General features: G+C 38.9%; 1 protein-coding gene across 1 annotated transcript in view; it reads right to left on the bottom strand.

Moving 5' to 3' along the window:
* The window catches only part of LOC122522476 (Krueppel-like factor 3), a 220961-nt gene that overhangs the window by 4179 nt on the left and 194941 nt on the right, over positions 1 to 21841 (bottom strand). The window contains exons 5-6 of the mRNA XM_043643647.1: positions 5403 to 5733; positions 953 to 1164 (exon numbers count right to left, since the gene is read on the bottom strand). Of these exons, the coding sequence (XP_043499582.1) occupies positions 953 to 1164; positions 5403 to 5733 (543 nt within the window). The remainder of the gene's footprint in view (positions 1 to 952; positions 1165 to 5402; positions 5734 to 21841) is intronic.

Genomic DNA, 21841 nt, shown 5'->3' with positions numbered 1-21841 from the left:
CTCTGCGCTCTCGGTATAATGTAATAGTGTTAGAATGACGAATAGACGGTAGTTTACACGGTAAGAAGCGCGCAGTGCGCACTCGTTGAAACAATTATTATTCTTCGGGTCGCTTTACAACGCCGGTTGAGCTTGGTATATCAGGTTCTGGCCTTTCGTATCGAACGATCACGACGTTGTACTTTCGTAAAACTTGTTGAACGATAATGCCGGTCTAATGGACAAAGTAATTAAAAATTTCATTACTTCTACGATGTCACCGTAGGCTCCTTCGTTTTTCTTTTTATCTTCTTCTCTTTACTTTTTTTTTTTCTTCAATTTCTTTACGTCAAACAAGTTGGTTTTTATAGCATCAATCATCTCTCTATCTTTCTTTCTCGTGGTAAATTGAAATAAAGGCAGCAAGAGGATAGAAGATAAGGAGACGAAAAAGGGAGGTAGGATCAAGGTTAATTGTTAGAGGTTGAGCACCGCGATTTCCAACGAGTCGTGGTCGAAGCATGGACCAGACAAAAGATCCTGGTTCTCACGACCACGCCCTCTCCACGCCGCCTCTGCCCTCCTCTGGATAGCAGCGATGCCTTCACGAAGGTACCTATCTACCGGAAATTCTTCAAGTACGAGCTCTTTCGACGTTCTGTATACATACATGCACACATACATACACACACATATACATATATACATATATATATATAGATGTAGTATAACGATGCACGGTAACGAACAGTGTGCGACCTCTTTCAGCTTCTCTCTCTGTCTCTCTCTCTCTTTTTCTTTCGTGACACGATAATAAATGGTCATATATGTACTAGCTGATCTTCCTTAAAGAAGAGAACTAACACGTTTAGAAAAAAGAATGTTTAGCATTCCTTCCCCTTGTCACTCTCTTCAGGAGCGACTCGAATTTCAGGGATTTAAGATCGAAGTCAAATGTTCGCTATTAACTTACCAGTGTGAGTCCTCTTATGTGCCTTCAGGTGGGAACTTTTCGTGTAGACCTTGTCACAGCCTGCGACGTCACATCTGTGAACCTTGCGCCTCTTCAACGCGTCGCCGCACTCACTCTCGACCCCTAAACTAGCTCCGTTTCCACCCACGCCAGCATTAGCTCTACCGCTTAATCCAATCCCACTCGCCAGCGTTGGTCGTTTGTGAAAGACACTGAAATCAATAAATAATCATGACAAACATTCAGTTTTCTTTCGTTGGAAATGAATTTTTGTATAATATAAAATACAAATAATTTTGTTGCCAGTTTTAATGTTAGGATTTCGATTTTTTATAGTATTGTAATATTAAAGAATAAAGAATTTTAAAGGCTGCGAAAAGGAAAGGTATTAATCATCCAATAGGGGTAATTGTTTTCTTCTGAAATGTTAGGACAACGTTCTCCTTCTCGTTCGACGTTCTCGATTCATATCCTTATAAGATCGAAAGGTCGGATCTATGGAGGATGAAAAGGACGATGAAGACGACGAAGACGCGTTCGAATCGTCCGCTTCTTGGATGATTCACGCGACCGATTTGTCGAGGAGGGGATCGGCGAGAAAGGAAGAGCACATAAATTATCCTCGAAACCGGTTAGCCGTTACTCGCCACCGTCCTTCTTCTTCTTCTTCTTCATCTCCTTCTTTCTTAACTTTCTAATCATTTTCCCAGTAATTACGAATCCGATCGAATCGAATCGAATCAAATCGAATCGAATCATCCATCCTTCGTTTCAATCGAAACGAAATTTAACTTTTGCATCGTCAACGAGGAAAAGTGTCATTAGGATCGATACTTGATCAGAATCCTAATCATCAGTAGAATCATGATCTTTGGCTTGATGCACAGGCAATAAGAGAAGTCTTGACAGCCGGTGTCTCTCTTTGCAAAGAGGAGAACTGCTTGGCGAGATCACTTTTTCCAAGACCTTCTTGTCCAAGCATTCTCTTTAACTATACGCCACACGGTATGGCCGGTGACGTTGATTATGACGGGCGAACGCGATTGGCAAAAAATCTGACGACCGATTTCAATTCCGATATGGCGGCTACGCCGACGTCTTCATCTTTTCATTTATTCTTTCTCTTTCTTTTTCTTTATATTAACATAAGGCTTTTTTTTTGCTCCAGGTGCTTTACAAGGACGAACGAAAGGATTGATACGAACATATCAGGGTCAGAGTTCCAAGTTTTTCCACGAGAAGAAAAAAAGGGCAAAAGAAACGTATTAGGAATTCGGATGTTGTTAAACGGAAACCGATAATCGTTCATATTCCTTGGATTCTTATTCCAGTTCGGTTGATTTAACGAACGAGAATACAGCTTCCGCGTTGTTCCATCGTCGTTTTTCTCACCCCGTTTACGAGTATATAAATTCAAGCGGATAGCCAAGCACCGAACAATTAAACGAGCGTGACGTTGTTACATTCCACCTAGTACGCCTGTAATATTCGCTAGGATTTACGATTTATTATCGATTCTGGCTCGAGTTATACAAGCTATGGAACGAGAGATTATTCGTTTTATTAAGATAGAATATCATTTCCTAGATTACTTGTTTTCTTTTCAAACAAAAGTAAGATTTCGAAAGAGTTTGTTGGTTATCCGCAAATATTTAGGCAATACGATGAAAAGGAAGACAGCAGGGTTTCTTGGTAAACAGTAGTCGTGTCCAAAGGGAATAAGGAAAAGATGTTTGGTTAGAGTAGTGTTGCGTTATTTTACGAACCGCCAACGAATAACGGACACCCGCTGTGAGTTGTTTTCTTCGCGAGAGTTAAAGAAACCTTTTTGGTTGGACAATAAGAGGAATTCTCGAATGAGACTTTAGTTTTCTTCTCGCCCTCTCTTCCTCGTTTCTTTCTTTGTCGTTCGTTTTTCGTTCGCTTATGAAGTCGGTGTAATCCAGGAAAAAAAAAGAAATGAAAAGGAAGAGAGAAAGAAAGAAAGAAACAGAAAGAGAAGATGATACAAGGAGCGTTGGTATCGAACTCGTTCGATCAATCTTATCTTGACGCTTGGTACTCCGGTGGGACTTGTTTTTCGGCATGGCCAGGGCGAGATCATCTAGATCCGCTTTCATTTCACAAACGTCCGCGCGAACTGTTACAAAAACGGCGAATTTGTGTTGCTTTTCTCTCTTCCTCTCTCTCACTCTCGGGAATTTCGATATAAGGAAGAGAGTTTTGTTAGAAGACATTCGGACAATGACCCCTAACTTTGGAATGCGACGAATTCCGAGCCGGTCAAAGTTCAAATCACATTTGAAGTACGTAGTAGAAATAAATTTAAAGGCAACGCATGGGTGAGCTTCTTTTTTACTTTAGTCAGGAAGTCGAAAAAAACTATATAAATATACTACTGGACGTTTTCAACAGTTATATATTTCATTTCATCGTAAAACAGTTTTTGTATTAGCTAAGAGGAAGTTAAATGAAAAGTTAACTTACCTTTGTAAGAAAGAAAATAAGATTTTTCTTTTTAGACAGAAAACAAGAGAGAGAGAGAGAGAGAGAGAGAGAGAGAGAGAGAAAGAGAAAGAGAGAAACGTATATCCACAACCCTTGTTTCGAGGTACTCGATCGAGAATCGCGAGAACCGGATAAGCTAATTTACAGCGCGCGATAAGTCCGTTGGGACGAGTACAGGGACGATTCGAAAGCCGCTTAATTGGACGAAGGTTATAATAAGATCGCTGGTAACATGCGCTCGGGCACGTTCCCGACGAAGGATAGCCGCCACTCCCTGCACAAACTCTTTTCAAGGTGACGCGTACGTACATAGTATGTAAGTACATACGTATACGTAGTACCTATCTACTACCTTCCTTCCTACCTATCTACCTACTACCGACCTTCGTGATTCTTCTTTTATTTTATTTTCTTTTTTGTTCTTTTTTCTTTTTTTGACATCGTCGCAAGATCCACAACTTGATTCACCAATGCAAACTTGCCCGTTAAAAATGACTTTTGATCGATATCGTTTCTCTTTCTCTCTTTCTTTAGTCTTTCTTTCTTTCTTTCTTTCTTTCTTTTACTCTTGCCTTTATTTGAATGAGCTAAGTACGAAAATGTAAGCGAGCTAAGAATCTTTCCGAATGATCTTATTTCCAGGTTGTACTTTAATACGACGTATGTCGCCAGAGATTTATCCTATCTAATTAATCGAAACACGCGAAGAGAGAAGAATTGATTTAGGTCTGTGAAATGAAATTTACTTAGGAGAGCTAAGTAACCATCTACTTACTAACGTACTTAACTCATTGGACGAGAAAGAGAGAGAGAGAGAGAGAGGAGGGGGAAGAGAGATACGATTATCGGACAATTTTTCATTCGACTGAACGAGCCGACAAGACGAGCTAATAGATACACGGGAAGATGAAATAGCGGAGTATATTTGTGGCAAAGCGGTTCTCCTTCTCCATGGGGGGTGCTCGTATACGGGTATCGAGAAGATGCGTTTATGTTTATGCGCGTGCGCAAAAAGGGAAGAGAGAGGGTGAGGGAGGGAGAGAGGGAGAGAGTAAGGGTGAGCTAAGCGGCGTGATTTATACTTGCAGCGAAGTATAACTATCGTTATCGTTCGGAGTTTAACGGCATCGGATTGAATCACCGTGGCAGACGCGTCAGAGAAGTCAAAAGTCGAGTGAAAGATGTTAACGTTAACGTTACTTCGTTGGAATGACTGTAATGAGAAAAGATGATATTACTTTCGTGAACTTTCCATGGACTTTAATCGAGAGATGATTTCAGTTTTTGAAAGATGTGAGAGCTTGGAACAACATTTCGTAGCTACCAAGATTTTTTTTTTCTTCACAAAGATAATCAAAGTAATGAATGTGCAAAAGGGGAATTGTAATCATGCAAAGAAAGAAGCAGATCGAAAAAAGCTGAAAGAAATGATGAAAATATAAAGTTATAAGAATGTAAAGCTAGTAGTACAGTAAGGTTTGTTAGCGTAGCACAGGTGTCACGAGATTACGATGTTTTCTAACCATATCATTATAAAACCCTCTCTCGCCTCGTCATTTTTTTAAATGGAAGACAAGAGTATTCCTCTTTCTATTTCTTCTTTTTCTCGACAACGAAGTCACGCTCGTAAGGCCAAGGAGAAAGATAGAGATAGAAAGCAAATTAAAGGAGATTTACAGCGGGTGCACGATCTCGTCTTATTAACGCTGGACGTGCTTATACATTCGATGAAATATACTGCTACGTAACGGTCTAGGACTAGCTGGGTGAACGAGCCACGATATCCTGCTGTTTTCGAACGATCTTTGACTGATAATAAAGTCGCTCTTTGTAGATATCAAGTTGAACTGGTACAAGTAGATAATACTAATATTTCATTTTTAATTGAAATATTATATCATTTAAAAATGATTTAAAATGAATATAAAATTGTAACACTTACAGAGATGCTTCCTTTATCCTTTGCAAAGCGAGAAGGGCTGCAGGGGAGGATACGAAAACTGGGTCGGGTGGTTCCATAACGCAAACGGAAACGTCCCTCTCTCTTTCCCTCTCACGTTGTCTCTCTCGATCGCGATCTCGTTCCCTTTCTCGATCTCGCGTTTCTCTCTCCCTGATAGCACTCTCTCGTTCTTGTTGTCGTTCCCTTTCGTTCTCTCCAGTTCTTTCTCGTCCTCTTTCGCGTTCCCTCTCTCGAGTTCTCTCCCTCTCCCGATCTCGTTCCTGTTCTCTTTCCCATGCTACTTCTCCCAAAGATGGCAAGGTGGGCGACACTGTGAACAAAAACAAAATTCATTTCTTCATTTAATTTATTTTTATTATAGAAATCACAGAGGAATTGGTTGAAAAAGAAAAGTATAAATAATATACGTGATTATCAAAGGGAATGATTATCATTTATTTCAAACGATTTAACTTCGTTAGTTCGTAGGATCGATGTTAGTGTCGAAGATCGTATCAAAGAGTAAAGATCGAAGGTCGAAGCTCTGAAGAAGGACTTGGACGACCCAAACAGGGCTGCATAAACGCGATTTGTAGCGAAGAACACGCAGCAGGTCGCTGACAAGCTTCGAGCAACCGAAGACGTTTCCACAAATCATTCGACAATCCAACAAATCACGTAACGCGTCACGATCTCGACCAGGTGGCTAAGGTAACATAGGTTTCTCTTCCGTACTTCCGAAGTACTCGTCAGAGAATCTTTAGAGCGTTGGATCGTTTATTATCTTTCTTAAATATGTTTCTTTTTTATTATATGCCAATCGTTCATTTCTAAGATAGAGTTGGGTTAGACAGGTAACACGTTATAAAAGTATTTAATACATTAGTACTTAGATGAGCATAAATATCCTATTAATAAACGTCAAGTTTTAAGGATTAAGCTTAAGCTCGTGCTTAAGGTGTCAATGTAAATCCGTGGTACATTAGGAGAAAAGCAGTTGCGTTAAAGTGGCGCTAACTCAATGCCAATTAGTCGATTCCATGCTCGATAATCGATATTAACGTTTGGTCTGTTCGTCTTAAGAGCAAAGGTCTCTTACAGTAAGGACTCTAACTAAAGAATATTATAATCCGTTAAGCATACGAAGAAAATTCTTTAGCGACCTTCGACATCGTAGGACTGTTACTTTAAGCTCACACACGGTAGAACGATATCTTCTTGCTTGCTGGTTACAACGCACGCGTGGTACAAGAGGCATGTTAAACGTCCATGACATTACTGTTACTAATTAATACTCCTGGTCAATAGATTGCCGAGTAGCTTTCATGTTAGGAAGGCTCCAATATGCTACGCCTTTGCTACGCCTTTGCTACACAGCAAACGATTATCTATTGACCATCGTTTCAGAGAGAGAGAGAGAGAGACTCACTTTAATTTGAAGTAGACGCGTGCGCCTCTCCGCTAGATTTGTTTGATCGTCCAAGTCCGTCCGGTGCTTCGGATGATCGTTAGAAAAATTGTTATTTCTAAGGGACTACCTCGTTACGCGCTAATAGTTCCTTCGTCATGCTAAATTGCTTGGGTATATAATTAGTAAACACGTAATCGCTGCCTCTTCGCTATAGGTACTCGTTACTTTATTATTTTCGAATTTTCTTTAATGAAATAAAGATATACCAAGCTATATATTCTTATCTTAGTATTATGAATTTGATTTTTCATAACCATATCGTATTCATATTTTAGTTATCAAAGGACGACGAAGCATCCATAAGATGGCATGTACCGTTGCAATCGGTTTACGAATTAAGTAGTACACGATACGCTCGACCAGGCTAACGGGATTAAGAGATAATCGATTTGGGAGAGAGGAGCGATCATTTATGGTCGAGTCGAGCATGCGATATTGCGTAACGCGATACTGGCACGCGAGTTTTCCCGTCCGTCGTGAATCAACAGGGTGGAGATTTATGTAAACACGCAAACTGACTCGACGCGAGCACATAAACGCACACAGAGGGACACAGTTTCATTTCAAAAAAGATCGGATCGGACCAACTAAAGAAAGAGATAAAAGAGTGCCGAATAAGTTTGACCCAGAATATTTTCACTTATTTCATAGTTCCTTCTCGATATTTTGAAAAACAAATTTGTAATTACAATTAGTCGTTTAATTAGTCGATCCTTTGAACAAGTCGCTCATCCACCTTCATCGTTCCTCGTCATCATCGCCTTCTCCTTGAGGCATCATCTCGTTAGAGCCATTAACGCGACTCTCTCTTTCTCTATCTCTCTCACTCTTTCTGTCCATAGACAAGCACTATGATCTTCGCTATCTAATGGATGTCGGACTCATCCGAACGTTCTGACGGGTCTTCTCTTCTTTCGAAGTTCACATCGTGTCCTCCTTTTTCTTCCGACTCGCCCACGCTAAGAACTAAGCGAACCTCGAGCATTATCGCTAATAACGCGGACTTACAATTCACTATCTTTCTCTTTTTATTTCTTTCTCTTTTTCTCTTTCTCTTGTATCGTTCAGTGTGCCTGACATGGACGTGCTATGATCGAGCGTGCTTAGAGTCAAGGGTCGCACGTAATTGATAATGTTAAATGCTGAGGTTAATCCGCCGATTTATGAGCAAAGTATGTAACGTGTATTTTTCGAATTTACCAATTTGAGGGATAATCGGTTGACGCTAATGGACCGCTGCCAAGGATACCTGCGTAAAGAAATAGAGAAAGAATGGAAGGGCAAAAAGAAAAGAAGGAAGGAAGGAAGGAAGCTACAGGATAAAGGGAGAGATAAGTAGGTGATCAAAAGAAAAGGATGGATGAAAGCGTACTTTACGTGCACGGTAAGAAATAAAATACATGGCTTAGCTAATCCATGGGAAGAAGAGGATGAACCAAGTGGGAGGAGTTGAACAAAGAAAGAGATAGAGAGAGAGAGAAAGAGAGAGAGAGAGAGAGAGAGGGATAGAGAACGAGTCTATATCCGTTCTTAGCTGCGTCGTGCTCTTTGACCCTATGGAATATTCGTATCGGCCTGCTAACGGTATGCCAAGCGGAACTATTGTACTCGAAGACGATACACGCTCGATTTAAACTCGCGATTGTTAAGAGAAGAGACGATGGATTGAGAGAAAAATGGTAAAGTCTTCGAAAATAGAAATTAGAAGGTAACCTGTTGCACAGCATCATCGATTATCGGGCTGTACATTGTAAGGAATCTAAGTTGTTCTTATACGTGACCAGAAAAACAGAGAGAGATAGTTTAACGTTCACGTTCTTCTCTCGTTTCTCCACCTTGGACTCGTCGATACGTGAGCACGAGTGAGCGCACGTTAAGTGGGTGGACGTGCCACCCGTATCGTGGAACTCGTTAGACGTGAGTTTTTAATTAAGTTTCCGGTTTAACGAACAAAATGAGGATTAGTCGGCGATCCGCCTTCTACCAATTAATCCTAGATTATTATTTCTCATCGTAGACGGCACAGGCCAGGATTTATAGCGCGAAATAACGGGTATCAATCGTGTTGTGGCTAAGACCGCGTCGATTTACGTTCGAAGAAATATTCCAATGGATAAATATTCGTCATTATCGTCAGTTTCTTTTTCTTCTTCTTCCTCTTCTTCTTCTTTTTCATTTTCTTCCTCTTCATCTTCTTCATCTTTTCCCTCTTCTTTCGAAAATTAAATTTGAAATTAATTAGCAAACTTGTAAGAAGACTAGCCAACGAATTACCGTGTCTTTTATAATAATTAAACGCCAGCTGTTATACGTTCATCGTTTTAATTGCAAGTTATGGGCAAAGGCAATAAGAAGAAAACATATCAAAGATTACTACCAACATTTTAATGAAAATTATTAATTATCATTTTCAATAATGACGTTGGCATAAAAGGGGCTTTGTGAAATTGGATCGTATGATCAAACTCATCGATTCGAAGTTACCACCTAGCTAGTACCGTTTACATTTCTTGGAAGAACGGGAAGAAGCAAGGAGAGTCCACCTGCGTAATCACAAGGAGAAATCCAGTGTGGGACGATGTGCACAGGTAAGAGCCGAATAAGACGTTAGCATAACTTGCACGGAATTGATTTTCATGCGGAGATAATAATTCATTCATGGCCCGAAAGGTATCAGTATGGAAGACGTCAAGTAATTTCTTTAACGAAAACGATATCGACTGGTTTTGGATTCGTAACTCGAAACGTATAATAATCGTAGTGTCTTCCATCTATATACGTTCTATCGGTTTTTACATTCTATCGAGCTCTTGAATAGAATCAAAATAAATCAATATAGTATAGTTAACTTAGGCAATATTTTAGTCCACGTCTATTTCGATTTTTTGTAACTTGATCCATCGAGTCTAGCTGAGAATATAGATCAGTGTTTCGTTTAGAATATCTGATGATTTCGGAGAAAATTCATTGTCTTTTATTCGTGTCTAACGTACCGATGAATTCGTTTTTTAACTTGATGTTAGAAGAAGTAACCACGCCAATTTAATTAGAAAGTCATTTGTTTAATTTGCGTTTAACGATCGAGTAGGTAGTTCGAATAAAATAATGACGACTCGTTGGCAAGTGTAAAGGAAAGGGCGGAGTTGCATTAGATTCATCGAAAGATCTCGTCATACCGCATCTTTGTTGGCAATGTCTTTGCGAAGGAAACACGTAGGGTATATAAATTGTCGAAGTGAGGCGGGACACTCGGCGGTTGGTGCCGATACTCGATAAATCTATCCAAGCGTGATAGACGAGCCGAGGTGTGCAGGTTGGCTTTAGCTTGGCATGCCGGTGCATCGTCGTGGTGCATTTGAGAGAGAAAGATAGTACGGACGAGCATGCACGTCTCTTCGTCGATGCACCTTCACCTGGTAATCGTTTGTAGATGAATCTCACCGCGTGCTGCTGATTCTCTCTCTCTCTCTTTCTATTTTTTTTTCTTAATGCTTATTTTTTCTATTATCATTCTCCAAAAATAAATGATAGATTTATTTACAGAGAGAGAGAGAGAGAGAGAAGAGAGAGAAGGAGAAAGGAAGATATGCTAAGTGTGAAGGATCATCGGTATTATTCAGCTCCTCATAGCTGCTGTTCCTTTATATTTATGAATAGTTGTTTAACATGCACTCGAGTGAACGTTCATAAACATAATCTGCGAGTTTCGTACTAAGCTATAACAGACAGACAGAGAGAGAGAGAGAGAGAGAGAGAAATCGTCAATAATTTCTTCAATCAAATTCGAAGAATCCTTAGATATTTTATAAGAACCTTATTAAACATTAGCTAAGTTCAATTTGATGTGAGATAAGTAAACACTTTTGGATAGGTTTATTCAACAACATTCTGGACCAAGTTGCATAACGCAAGCATCGGTATGCGATGTGGTAGTCTTTAATTGCTGGAACATCGTTATTACAAAGCCTTCGAGTGATCGTACATATGTATTACTTTGCTAGCAGTATATCCAGGAAGATAAGGAGTTACGTGCCACGCACCTGCATACGTACGAATTTAAACGCACACCCACGGCATTAAATAAACGCGTTGTCCCTTTCATACATATATACATATAGTATATACACACACATACACATATATATCATATATATATATATATATGTATAGGAGTTGTTATACATATGTGTACGCGCGAGTACGATCGAGATACGAGCGAGAACGTTCGCGTCTATGTAGATATACCTTCTCTCGTATCGTTCGCACACTAATCTTCGGGATAATGTATTCTGCGGCTCGAAGATACGGCCTTACCGCCGTGCGGCCGATCGCATTGCACCAGCACCGCAATAACGATCCTAAGGCTTGCGGAACGAAGGTCGAAACGGATTATTGCTTGCTTCGTTCCTACCAAGATCTCGATTAAGTCGACAATATTTTCATAATCCTTTCTTTTCTTTTCTGTTGGTCACAATATATTTTTTTTCTTCTTTGTTTTTCTTTTCTTTTTTTTCTTTTTAGGATTTAGGTTCCCGCATAAAGTTTCTTTTGACTTCGCCCGAACAAAGTAGAAGGCTGCCCGTCGCGTCTAGATAGGGTGAAACGGTTAATTAATTACCCTTCGTTCATATTGCACACCTCGTTAGTCGGCGGTCGGGTGGAATATCTCAAGCACGTCGAGAAGCACGACCGATCGCGTAATCGACCTCTCCTCCGTATTCCATAAATGGTTAGGAGTAACGAGAAAAAGCGAGGGACACTCGGTTGACACAGGCCTACTACTACTACTACTACTACTACTACTACTACTACTACTACTACTATTCTCTACCGTTACTATTACTAGGGGTCGCTTTAGTTGCAATAAATTCGTTCGACTCGAAAATCTTTTTAGCTCGTATTTATATTATATATATTAAAGAATCTCGAAAAGTACAATATGTTTAACAAAAAAAAATAGGGCATACCTGTTGAACGAAGGAGTGTTTTAACGCAAAAACACGATTATTTGATACCTTTCAATATCTCTTCCATTTCCGATCATAGGAAATTTCTTAATGGTTTAAGTTAGACCATTCTAACGAAACTTACACGATCGATAGAACTAGGATAAATGATTTTTCTTCAAAACTTCTCGTCTAGTAGGTAGTAGGTTCGTGTATCTTGATCGAAGGGAGCGAGAAGGTGGACTAATCTAGTTACGATGTCAGATCGATATTTTAGTAAAGCATTTAATGAAGCACGGAAACGGTTAGGTTAGCGTAGCTAACTCCAACCAGCTATGTATACTTCTACTTTTGGAGATAATGGCAGTTCCTGTCCATTGCCGGACCCAGAAGCTCGTTATTTCCCTCTAGAATTGCTACCTTAGCCGTTGCCGTTCGATACCACTTTGGCATTATTGCCCGGTGTCCGATCAAGATGGACCGTTTCTATTACCACGTCTTGTACATTCGACAACGTCTCCTCGTCGTATTCTCCTTATTTTTGACTCTAAAATGGCACGCGGCTTACGTTTTCCGTTCAAATCTTTTTATTTCGTCCTTTCATTTTAATATCATTCATTTTTAAATATATCGCGCATGTTTGTAAGTACGTATGCGAGCTTTATCGAATTCCTTGTGAAATTTATTCCACAAGAGACATTAGCAAATTCTTAATACACCTTTATCCTTTGTTGCACTTCGATTTGCATTATAATACGATACTCGAGTGTAATGCTTGTTCGATGCCACCGTTCGAACGCATACTCGACGCGAAGTACTCAACAATTATGTAAATTTCTACCGACATGTGAGAGTTAAATATACACGAGAAAAGAGAAAGAGAGAGAGAGTGCATCGAACTGTAATATTATCGAAATGAAACGTAAGATGCACTCGTAGTCTCCGTCGCAGGTGTTGAATCAAAAGAAAAAAGAAAAGAAAAAAGAAATTGTACGAACCATCTGTGAATCTTTTTAAACGACAGGCACAAAGATAAAGACCTTAACCGAGGCTCGTTTATTGGCGAATCCTCTGCTAAGAAGGATCCTTTCCTTCCGTGATTCGAACTTTCACATCGTAGGAGAGTGGTATCGTGTTACAGGTGTGCGGGGTCGAATGCCGTTTAAGTTTTACGAGGTTAATGTGCAAAGGCATCGTCGTCGTGCTCCTAGCGCCGGTACCTTTACCTATATGCGTCTTATATCTATGTGTAAGAAAGACTCATACAGATATACATACATAGATATCAGAAGCAAAGGGGAAATAGACGGTTACGGAGAGAGACAGGTGGAAGAACTATATACGTAGAGTCGAGTCGACGTTTAAACACGGTAAAGTTAACGTCGTGATGAATTATACTGCTCGATAAGGTCGTGTGCGTTAATTTATTATCCATGTAATCTCCGTCCTTTTCCTGTAGTACGCCTACTTCTCTCGCTCTCACTCTCTCTCTCTCTCTCTCTCTTTCCTGGAAAGAAATTGAGAGAGAAAAATGATTTCAAGTTGGATTACTGCTTTGGGGGATGCTGCTTGCCATCCGATGAAGAACGAAAAAGAAAAGATAGCGTGTAAAAATATATAATTTATTAGCCAAGCGCGTTTGAAGAACTATCATAGGGACCCCTACGTACAGGTGGGATACCTTCTACTCAGCGCGTGCTCGCTCCTTTTCTTGGCAGTAGAGTACGCAGGTGAAACAGGCTTGGCTCTTTCTTGCGAAGGTTAAACACCTGCGACAATGCTTCTCGATGCCCTGAACTTCGATGTCGTGACCTTTTCTTCCAACCGGTACCGATCCTCTATGCATGCACATGCCACCTCGTCTATGTGTTCCCTATTTCAGTAGGTGTGTCGAAACGATACCTTTCATCGACTTGATATTGGATACTTTGGTAGATATATTGCTGACTGTGTTAATCGAAGGTTCTATAATACTTTGTTTGAAGAAACTTTGTCTCGATCGTTCTCGAAAAGTAGATCGAAGATCTATAGATTAGGATTACCGTGATACCGAGAGACGGCAAGGAAAAGAAGTAAAAAAAAGAAAAAAAAAACAAAAAAAAAAAGAAGAGAGAAGAAAAGGCTAAATAAATTACACGAGTGTGTTGCCGAGATAAGATCGATTTAGAAAGGATTTATTTAGAAATAAACGGGAAAGAACGTGCGAATTTTTTGAAAAAATTCGTTCGCGTCAATGACGAGACGAGTCGATTAAGAAAGTAGTATAAATCCGCGATTAGCAAGACACGCGTTATATTCTCGATAGTAGAGTCAGCCGTGGAAAAGAATCCTCGCTTTACAGGCTCGCACAAGATCGGTGTGTACATAGATACATATATACTTGATATCCCTTTCATTGCATCCTTCATTATACTCGCTTATAGTACTCGCTTATAGCGCTACGTAATCTCGGTCGCATCTCTGATTTCAATCTATGCACTTACAACGTTCAGCACGCGAACGATCTACAAATCAGGCACTCTACTATTTCTTTTCATTCCCCTTTTCTCTTCTCTTCTATTTCTCGCGTGTATTATCGACTTCTCTTTCTACGCACGTGTTGCGTAATTTGCGTGAGTTATTGGTCCCGAGATAGGTCCACTTTTCGATCCAAGGATCGGGAGCATTCACAGGACAAACGGTTAAGAGAACGCGAATGGAAGTCGAGGGGGATCCTTTCTCAAGAGCTTACGGCAACTACGAGTGGGAGAAACGAGGAGGAGGAGGAGGAGGAAGAGGAGGAGGAGGAGAGAAAGAAGGAAGAATTTTTTTTCCGTGAAACTCCTAAGCATTCGATTTTCCATCCGAGAACTAAACAAACCGTAGGATATATATTTCGAAACGATCGGTGATATATTTACTACTAACGATATTCGGGCTTATTTTTTTTTCCTTCTTTTTTCTTTTCTTTTTTTTCCTTGTTTTTTTTTTCTTTCAGTCTTTTGCCTCTATTACTTCTCCAGGGATAACACAGATCTGATCGGAATCGCATGGCTCCCACGAGACGCCTCTTGTGTATACGATTAACCGTAAACGGATAAATATTACGGCCGATAGTTCGTTCGGTCCAGAATACAGACGCTGCCACGGGAAATTAATTAATTATCGCAAAACGGACGAGTGCCGATTGTCGTTGTTGCAAAAGAGAACCCGACGCACTACTACTCGTCAAAGGAATGCTCAACGCACTAGAGAGACACGCTATCGTATCTATGTCTTTCGGTTAAATTTCTTTAGATTCGAGTAGGATCGGTTCCGCATGAAACATGCCGATTTAGAAAGGTAAGCCATGTTTCTTTCGATCGCGTTAGAGATTTGTCGATGGCGAGAGCCGCATATACTTAGGATTGCATTTTTTGAATCAAAGTTAGCATATATACCCGGTAAATAATTGGTCTCGTTAAATTCTATAACCTTCGTATATTTCCCATAAACGAATCAGTAGTCTTCAATAATAATATCGATATATCGAAACGATCAATGTTTCGATCTATGAGGGAGCTTGTCCTTCGAGGATTACGATATATTGAATTATAGACAGAAAGAAAGAGAACAATGCAAGGCAATGCGATAATCATATTGCACAAGGTAGTTTGTCTCGCTCAAGGCTACTTGCGTTTCCACTGGAATGAGATTATTTTCCGCAAAAGGTAATAATCGACGTAAACGTAGTCCGGGAGTTTAACCGTGAGCTTCCCACGTTACGAGATTTATTAAATTCTCTAGCGAGAAAAAAATACATGGAATAAAAAGAATTAAAGAAAACAACGAAAGAAGAAAAAAGAAAAAAACACAAGGGGAACACGCGCATGGAGAGTAGTCCTCGTGGTCGTAGGCAACGCTGCTGTTACATCGTAAGCAAAACGTCGAGATCTCACGAACATCCAAGTGACGTTGTTTGTAACCATGAAAATACCATAAATCACGCTCCCGGTCTAACCTTTTTTCTTCATTCTAATGGAGCGAACAGTTCGTTAAATTTCACGATTCGCGCGTTAAGCGAGATGCTCTAACGGATAATGTCCTTTGCTTCGTTTATTACAACTCTTATCGAGATCCTCGTTGACTAGGAGAATGAGAGCGTTAGGTGTGAAACGAAGAATTAACTCCTTTGCATTTCGCATAGGTTTGTAAGCAAGTACCTAACCTTCCATTAACTTTCGGACAAACCCGAAAGGCCTATTTTCTACTTGGAGTTTAAATGCAACGACAATTTAGATAAACGATTCTCGATATTTAACGAGACGAGCTCGGATATTCGAGTTTGAGCTCTCCTTAGGAGTCAAGTGAAAGCAAATAACGAAGATAGAAAAAAAAAGTTCACCGAAAGTGGGGTACGGATTTGACGGTGTAATTTGGGCCACGGCAAATTATCTTCTATGTACTTCTTTCTCTCTTTCTCTGTCTATCCATCTACTCCTTTTTTTTTCTCTTTTTTTTCTGTAATACTCGTCAAAGTAATAGATCCAATTTAAGAGGCAATCTCGAGGCCCACGGACGACGACGAGATTCTCCTAGTTTTGCTTGAAACTACATTCGGTTTCTACATTCGTTCTGTTCTCAATGCTTCCTTCACCAGGTTCCTTCATCAATGACCCAATCCAGCCTTAAGACGACTCCCTAGACACGATTTGTCAATCCACTTGGCGTCCATTACAACGCGAATTGGACGAAGTTACATCGACGTGACTTTATTATCGACCGAAATAACCGAATAAATTGTTGCGGGATTTCGATCAAACTAATTATTGACGGATGATGGAATTTCGGGTTAAATTAAACTTAAACATTTATTTATAAAACGTAAATGAATATTTTATATAATAATATGGATCATATTCTTGTCTTTATCTATGTCTTATTTCTTTATCTTTTTTTCAAAGAAGAAGAAAGGAATAGTTCAACAATAGGTACATTATCTAAACATTTATTACGTAGATAGTTTCTCGCACGATGAATGCTTTCCCACGATTGATCGTCCTTTCAAAGAATGCGTCATCCCCCATAATAAAGTGTTCTTTTTGATTTTCAACGCCTTCAATTTTTGAAATGAAACTTCTTTCTAGTGGTTACCGAAAATTTTCAAGTTAAATAAAAAATGGAACATTTTGAGAAGGTTGGTGGGGTAGTAACGGAGAAATATCAATCGGTTAAGCAAAATAAATATTTAAAGCGTATTATGTATTCGTGTATAGATACTTTTAAATCTCGAGGATCGATCGCTCTTTATTTTCTATATCGTAAGGGATTATAAGATAGTATACGCTTATGATGTTTATGTGTGTAAGATTCGTGAAAAAATTTAGACCGCTGGACTGACAGATCTTTTGCTTTCTGGGCGACTACTCTTTTATTCATTGAGCTATCCAGGGCCCACCGTTTAATCCCTTCACGAATGCTTATTTAAGTATTTGACATGGAGGCGCTCGTCCCACATGTGTGTATGAACGTTAACGGAAGATAAATGAATGATCCAAAATAGTTTGTCCATTGTCTAGCGAGCAGCAATCGGATATGAATTCTCACTTAACAAGCATTATCGAATTTTCCCACTCTGACGCATATTTCGAGAACATTCGATCCGTATCCAAATCCAATCGAAGCTCACATGACAACGGACAAACTATCATGAACCGTTCATTTGTCCTCTTAACGTCAATTAAATCATTTGTGTATTTTGAATAAGATCGAATAATTCAATAAAATTAGCAAGATAAAAAACTTAAAATTCACTTTCCACAGATTCCACGTACTGTAATTTTATTTTCTATAAAATACTATTTTTCATTTTCTTTCGTTCACGATAAGTTTGATGTATTTATATTTGCGTGTTCATATGTAATCTAGCTAAACGTATTTTCTAAGCGAAGGCGGTTGCAAAGAGATCGAAAGTGGAGCATTGTCAGTGACGCTCAACTATGCGCTTTTTCCAATCTCGATGTTCATAATTTTCATATCCCAAGATAAAATGTCGAATAATATTCGTGAAAGATAAATTTTAAAAAATCAAATAGAACGTTTACGTATCGTAATTTGAATCTAAATTTGATTTCATAATATTAACCAATAACACTTTGATATTCGAAAATGGAAAGATATAGCGTGCAATTTTCTACGAAGGGTTTCTTTTACTCTTCGAAGGATCGAGAGAGTGAACGGCGAGCGTGCGATCAGAAGAATCGTCCTTGAGAGAAGGTACAAGTCCGTTTTTAAGATATCGTCTGGGAAGAAGTCGATATTGCGAGATCAAAATCCATTCGTCTTAACTTGGACGAAAGAGCATTAACAGAGCATGAGAAAGAAACATGCAGAAATCATCATCATTATTATTATTATTATTATTATTATTATTATTATTATTATTATTATTATTATTATTATCATTATTATTATTATTATTATATACTTCCTGATAGATTGAGTACGTATATACATAAATTATAACTATAACATTTCGATTGAATATTAGAAAGACCAAAAGAGATCACGATAGGAAGGAACACTTGTAAAACGATCGTTAATCTTGCGAAATAAATTCATCAAAGTAGTGGAACATTCGCGTTGATAGAGACGAGTTGTAAGAAAAAGTAGGTCACAATGAAAGGTTTTTAATTACGCTTTCGATGGACTTGGAAAAAAAAAAGAAGACATCGAGCAAAAGCAGAGTATGGTGAGGCTTCTCTACGGTGAGGACGTTTCTAACGTTCATCATCTCGTCGTATTCTAAATGCACACAAAACAAATCCCTCTTGCTTCAAAAACGTTCGCACGTTCTCGTGGATAGACAATGACATCTTCGTCGTTGTCATCGTCCTCGTCGTTAGTTGTAAGAAGAAGAAGAAGAAGAAGAAGAAGAGGAAGAAGAAGTGAAGGTAACGGGCTCTCTAGCATCGACGATCGTGCAAAAAGTCTTGGAGTCAATTTGTCGTCGAGTCGATTGACTTTCGATCTCTCGAGTGTAGCTACGCGAGAGATATCGAGGATGATTTTAGAAAACTACGATGTTGCGAGACATTTCGTTGTTAATCTTTTCTACTTATAGATAAATAGATAGTTAGGGACGGATAGAGATACATAGATAGAGTAGGAATTGTATTGGTAAGGTGTCCATGATCGGTGACGTTATTTCTTGAATTCTCACGGCGCGTAGATTGGAAAGTAGCGATCACTGAGTATGTTTATACAGTTTTCTACCGTCGCGAAGGGAATAGCGATGTTTAAAGAGAGGCAAAAGTGTTCCTCCGACTTGCGAAATCGGATCGCCTTCGATTTACTCGAGCGAACAGGTACACCTATATACCTTGCCACATGTTTCAGATGCAAATGCAAGGTGCGGAGAATAGTCAGCGCGTGCTTATTCTATTTCTTTTTTCATTCTTTCTTTCTTTCTTCACTTTTTTCCTATATCCTATCCTATTTGTGTATATAAAACTGTACTTCAAGATTTTCGTCGTTTACCATCGTCTTCGTTTAAGACACGTTTTAGTTGCATCGTATATAAACACAGAGAAATATCCATGGAGAGTTCTCTCCATTGTTTGTTACCCGTTTGTTTCTCCGCGAAACTGCGCGAATCACGTTTTTCCGTGATTCGATTCGGTAAGATGTAAACCAGGACGTGTGCACATGTCTCGATGTTAGGAGGCTTATCGTCGACGAGACAGCACGAGTCTCCTATCTCCGATCGATCGTCGCACAACCAGTCTTTATCCTGGTTAAACCCTCTCATCCTAAGCAAGACTAAATCGCAACAGGAAAATAAATTTCGTCTTATTGTACAATAAAAGATTTTATATTTTCGCATTTTTATTCAAACAATTTTTAGTATTTCGTTCTTTTTCTTTGTTTCCTTTGTTTTTTCTTAAGGTATTATCCAAATCAAAGATTATTGCACGTCGTGAAAAAATTTAATGTATTTTCTCGACGATGATTTTAATTTGATTCGAGACGTATAAAAAAATACTTCCAAAAGAAGACCATGGAGTTTAAAAGGAGGAGAAAGAATGAGATACCGTTTCGAGACTTGTCCTTATCGGAAACGCCTTGTAAATGTTAATTTAGTATGGAATTTCTTGCGCATTTGTTTATCTTTTCGAGAATATATCGTTTTGCAAGTTAAAGAGAAATAAAATTGTATGGGAGAAACAGGTGCTCGTATAAAAGGGCGGCGAATATTTTCTTATCTCTTGACGACACGTGTTCAATTATCATCATTTAATTATTATTTAATTACCCGCTCCAGATTTCCAATCAGCGAGCTGTAAAAAAAGTATTTTTTATATTTCCTCCTTACTTCCCTTTTTCTTCTTCTTCTTCTTCTTCTTTATTGGTTTTATATATCACGTCGGCTTTTTTTTTTTTGATTAGATGTATAAACATCGTCCATTTCGATGATTCATAGATGTCATATTGTAGAAAACAGATAATTTTAACATTCTCGCGACAAGTTTTAATACGACCGTCTTCTCAATTCTCACGTATATCCACAAGCATTCTCAAATTCGTTTCAAGAACATTAACAACGTATTTAACGTCATTTCATTTGGTACGTTTTACGATACGGAGTTAAATCATTGTTTATGATATTTTTCCTCGTCATAGATAGTATCCTTAATTTACATATAAAATTAATTACAAAATATTCGATCATTGAAGTTTTTCGAGATTTTTATTAGTTACAATATTAACAAGTGTTATTCAAATTACCTATTGTGAGGACATAGTAAAAATGATAGTATGGAATAAACGAAAAATTGAGGCTTTTCTTAGATTATATAGATATATGACTACAAATTTATTAGGTAGAATTGGTCCGAACTGAACTAAACTGAACTCAACTGCCATATTACAGATCGCTTTTCTTTTATATTCTTTTATCGTTCCCGAAACTTCCCGACCATTCTCGATCATAACATCTGAATTATTCTTTTACTTTCAATAAGGAATATTCGAAAGGTTTTGATCTGATGAAACATTGGTCGACACAAACTCTCAAGCGATATTGCCTAAACAAACAAACAAATCAATGGGGTTAAAGCCTAGAGAAACGATCTCTCTTATCGTACACTATTTTACAACTCTCAACACGAAAAGGTCTAATGTAAATTATTTGGAAAGCAAGAAAAATGGCATCTTCGAGCAGGGTATATCTCGATTTAATTTCCTGTCAGTTAAATCGTGCTCTTCTTTCTCTCCGTTGTTGTTAGATGCCATTTAATCGTCAGCTGCCATGCGATCGATGGAGAGAACAGTAGAAACCTAACCGGATCGAGATCGATTTAACGGCACAGGTGATCCACGTCTACGATGCACCGCTAAAGAAGACGAAGAGTAGAACGAAGTAGAAGAAAAAGAAAAAGAAGCAACGAAAAGAGGGGTAAAGGGAGGAATAGAAGAAAAATCAGTCGCAATCTACATACATCGCGGGGTCATATTAGAAGTAACGAGAAAGCGGGTCGGGAGCCACGCGCAATTTACGAGCAATAAGCGAGCCTCTGGATCTTGCTGGTAGAAAAAGATTGAAAGAGAGAGAGAGAAGAGACGTCGTTAGGATCGGAATATGCACGGCCACGACCTCGGTAAGCTCCAAGTCGGTTCACCTTTCCTCGACGACTCTTCATCCGTGCCTCGACCCACTCTCTTCTTCTTCTTCTTCTTCTTTTTCTTCTTCTTCTTCTTCGACTTCTTCTTCTTCTCTAGCTTCAAGCGCACCTTCACCAAAGACTTGCGTATGTATATGCGCTTTTGCGCACCGATTTACTACCCGCTGCACTCGATTTCTGGGAAACTAAGGCTAAGAAGATGACGCGTTTGTTGATTTCCATCAAGATATGTCAGACCTGTCATCTAAGATTTTACCTCTCTTTCGTATTGACTGATTATTTAGATTATTTCTTAACATTTTAGAGTGAAAAAGGATGATATTCGAAACGGATCTTACGTGTGGTGTTGTTGGAATATTTGAAAGATGTTAACATAGGTGA

Source organism: Polistes fuscatus, unplaced genomic scaffold (assembly GCF_010416935.1).
Source record: "Polistes fuscatus isolate 324 unplaced genomic scaffold, CU_Pfus_HIC Scaffold5, whole genome shotgun sequence".
NCBI lineage: Eukaryota > Metazoa > Arthropoda > Insecta > Hymenoptera > Vespidae > Polistes > Polistes fuscatus.
Note: the sequence above shows the minus strand (reverse complement) of the source record. Positions and strands in the feature narration are given on the sequence as shown.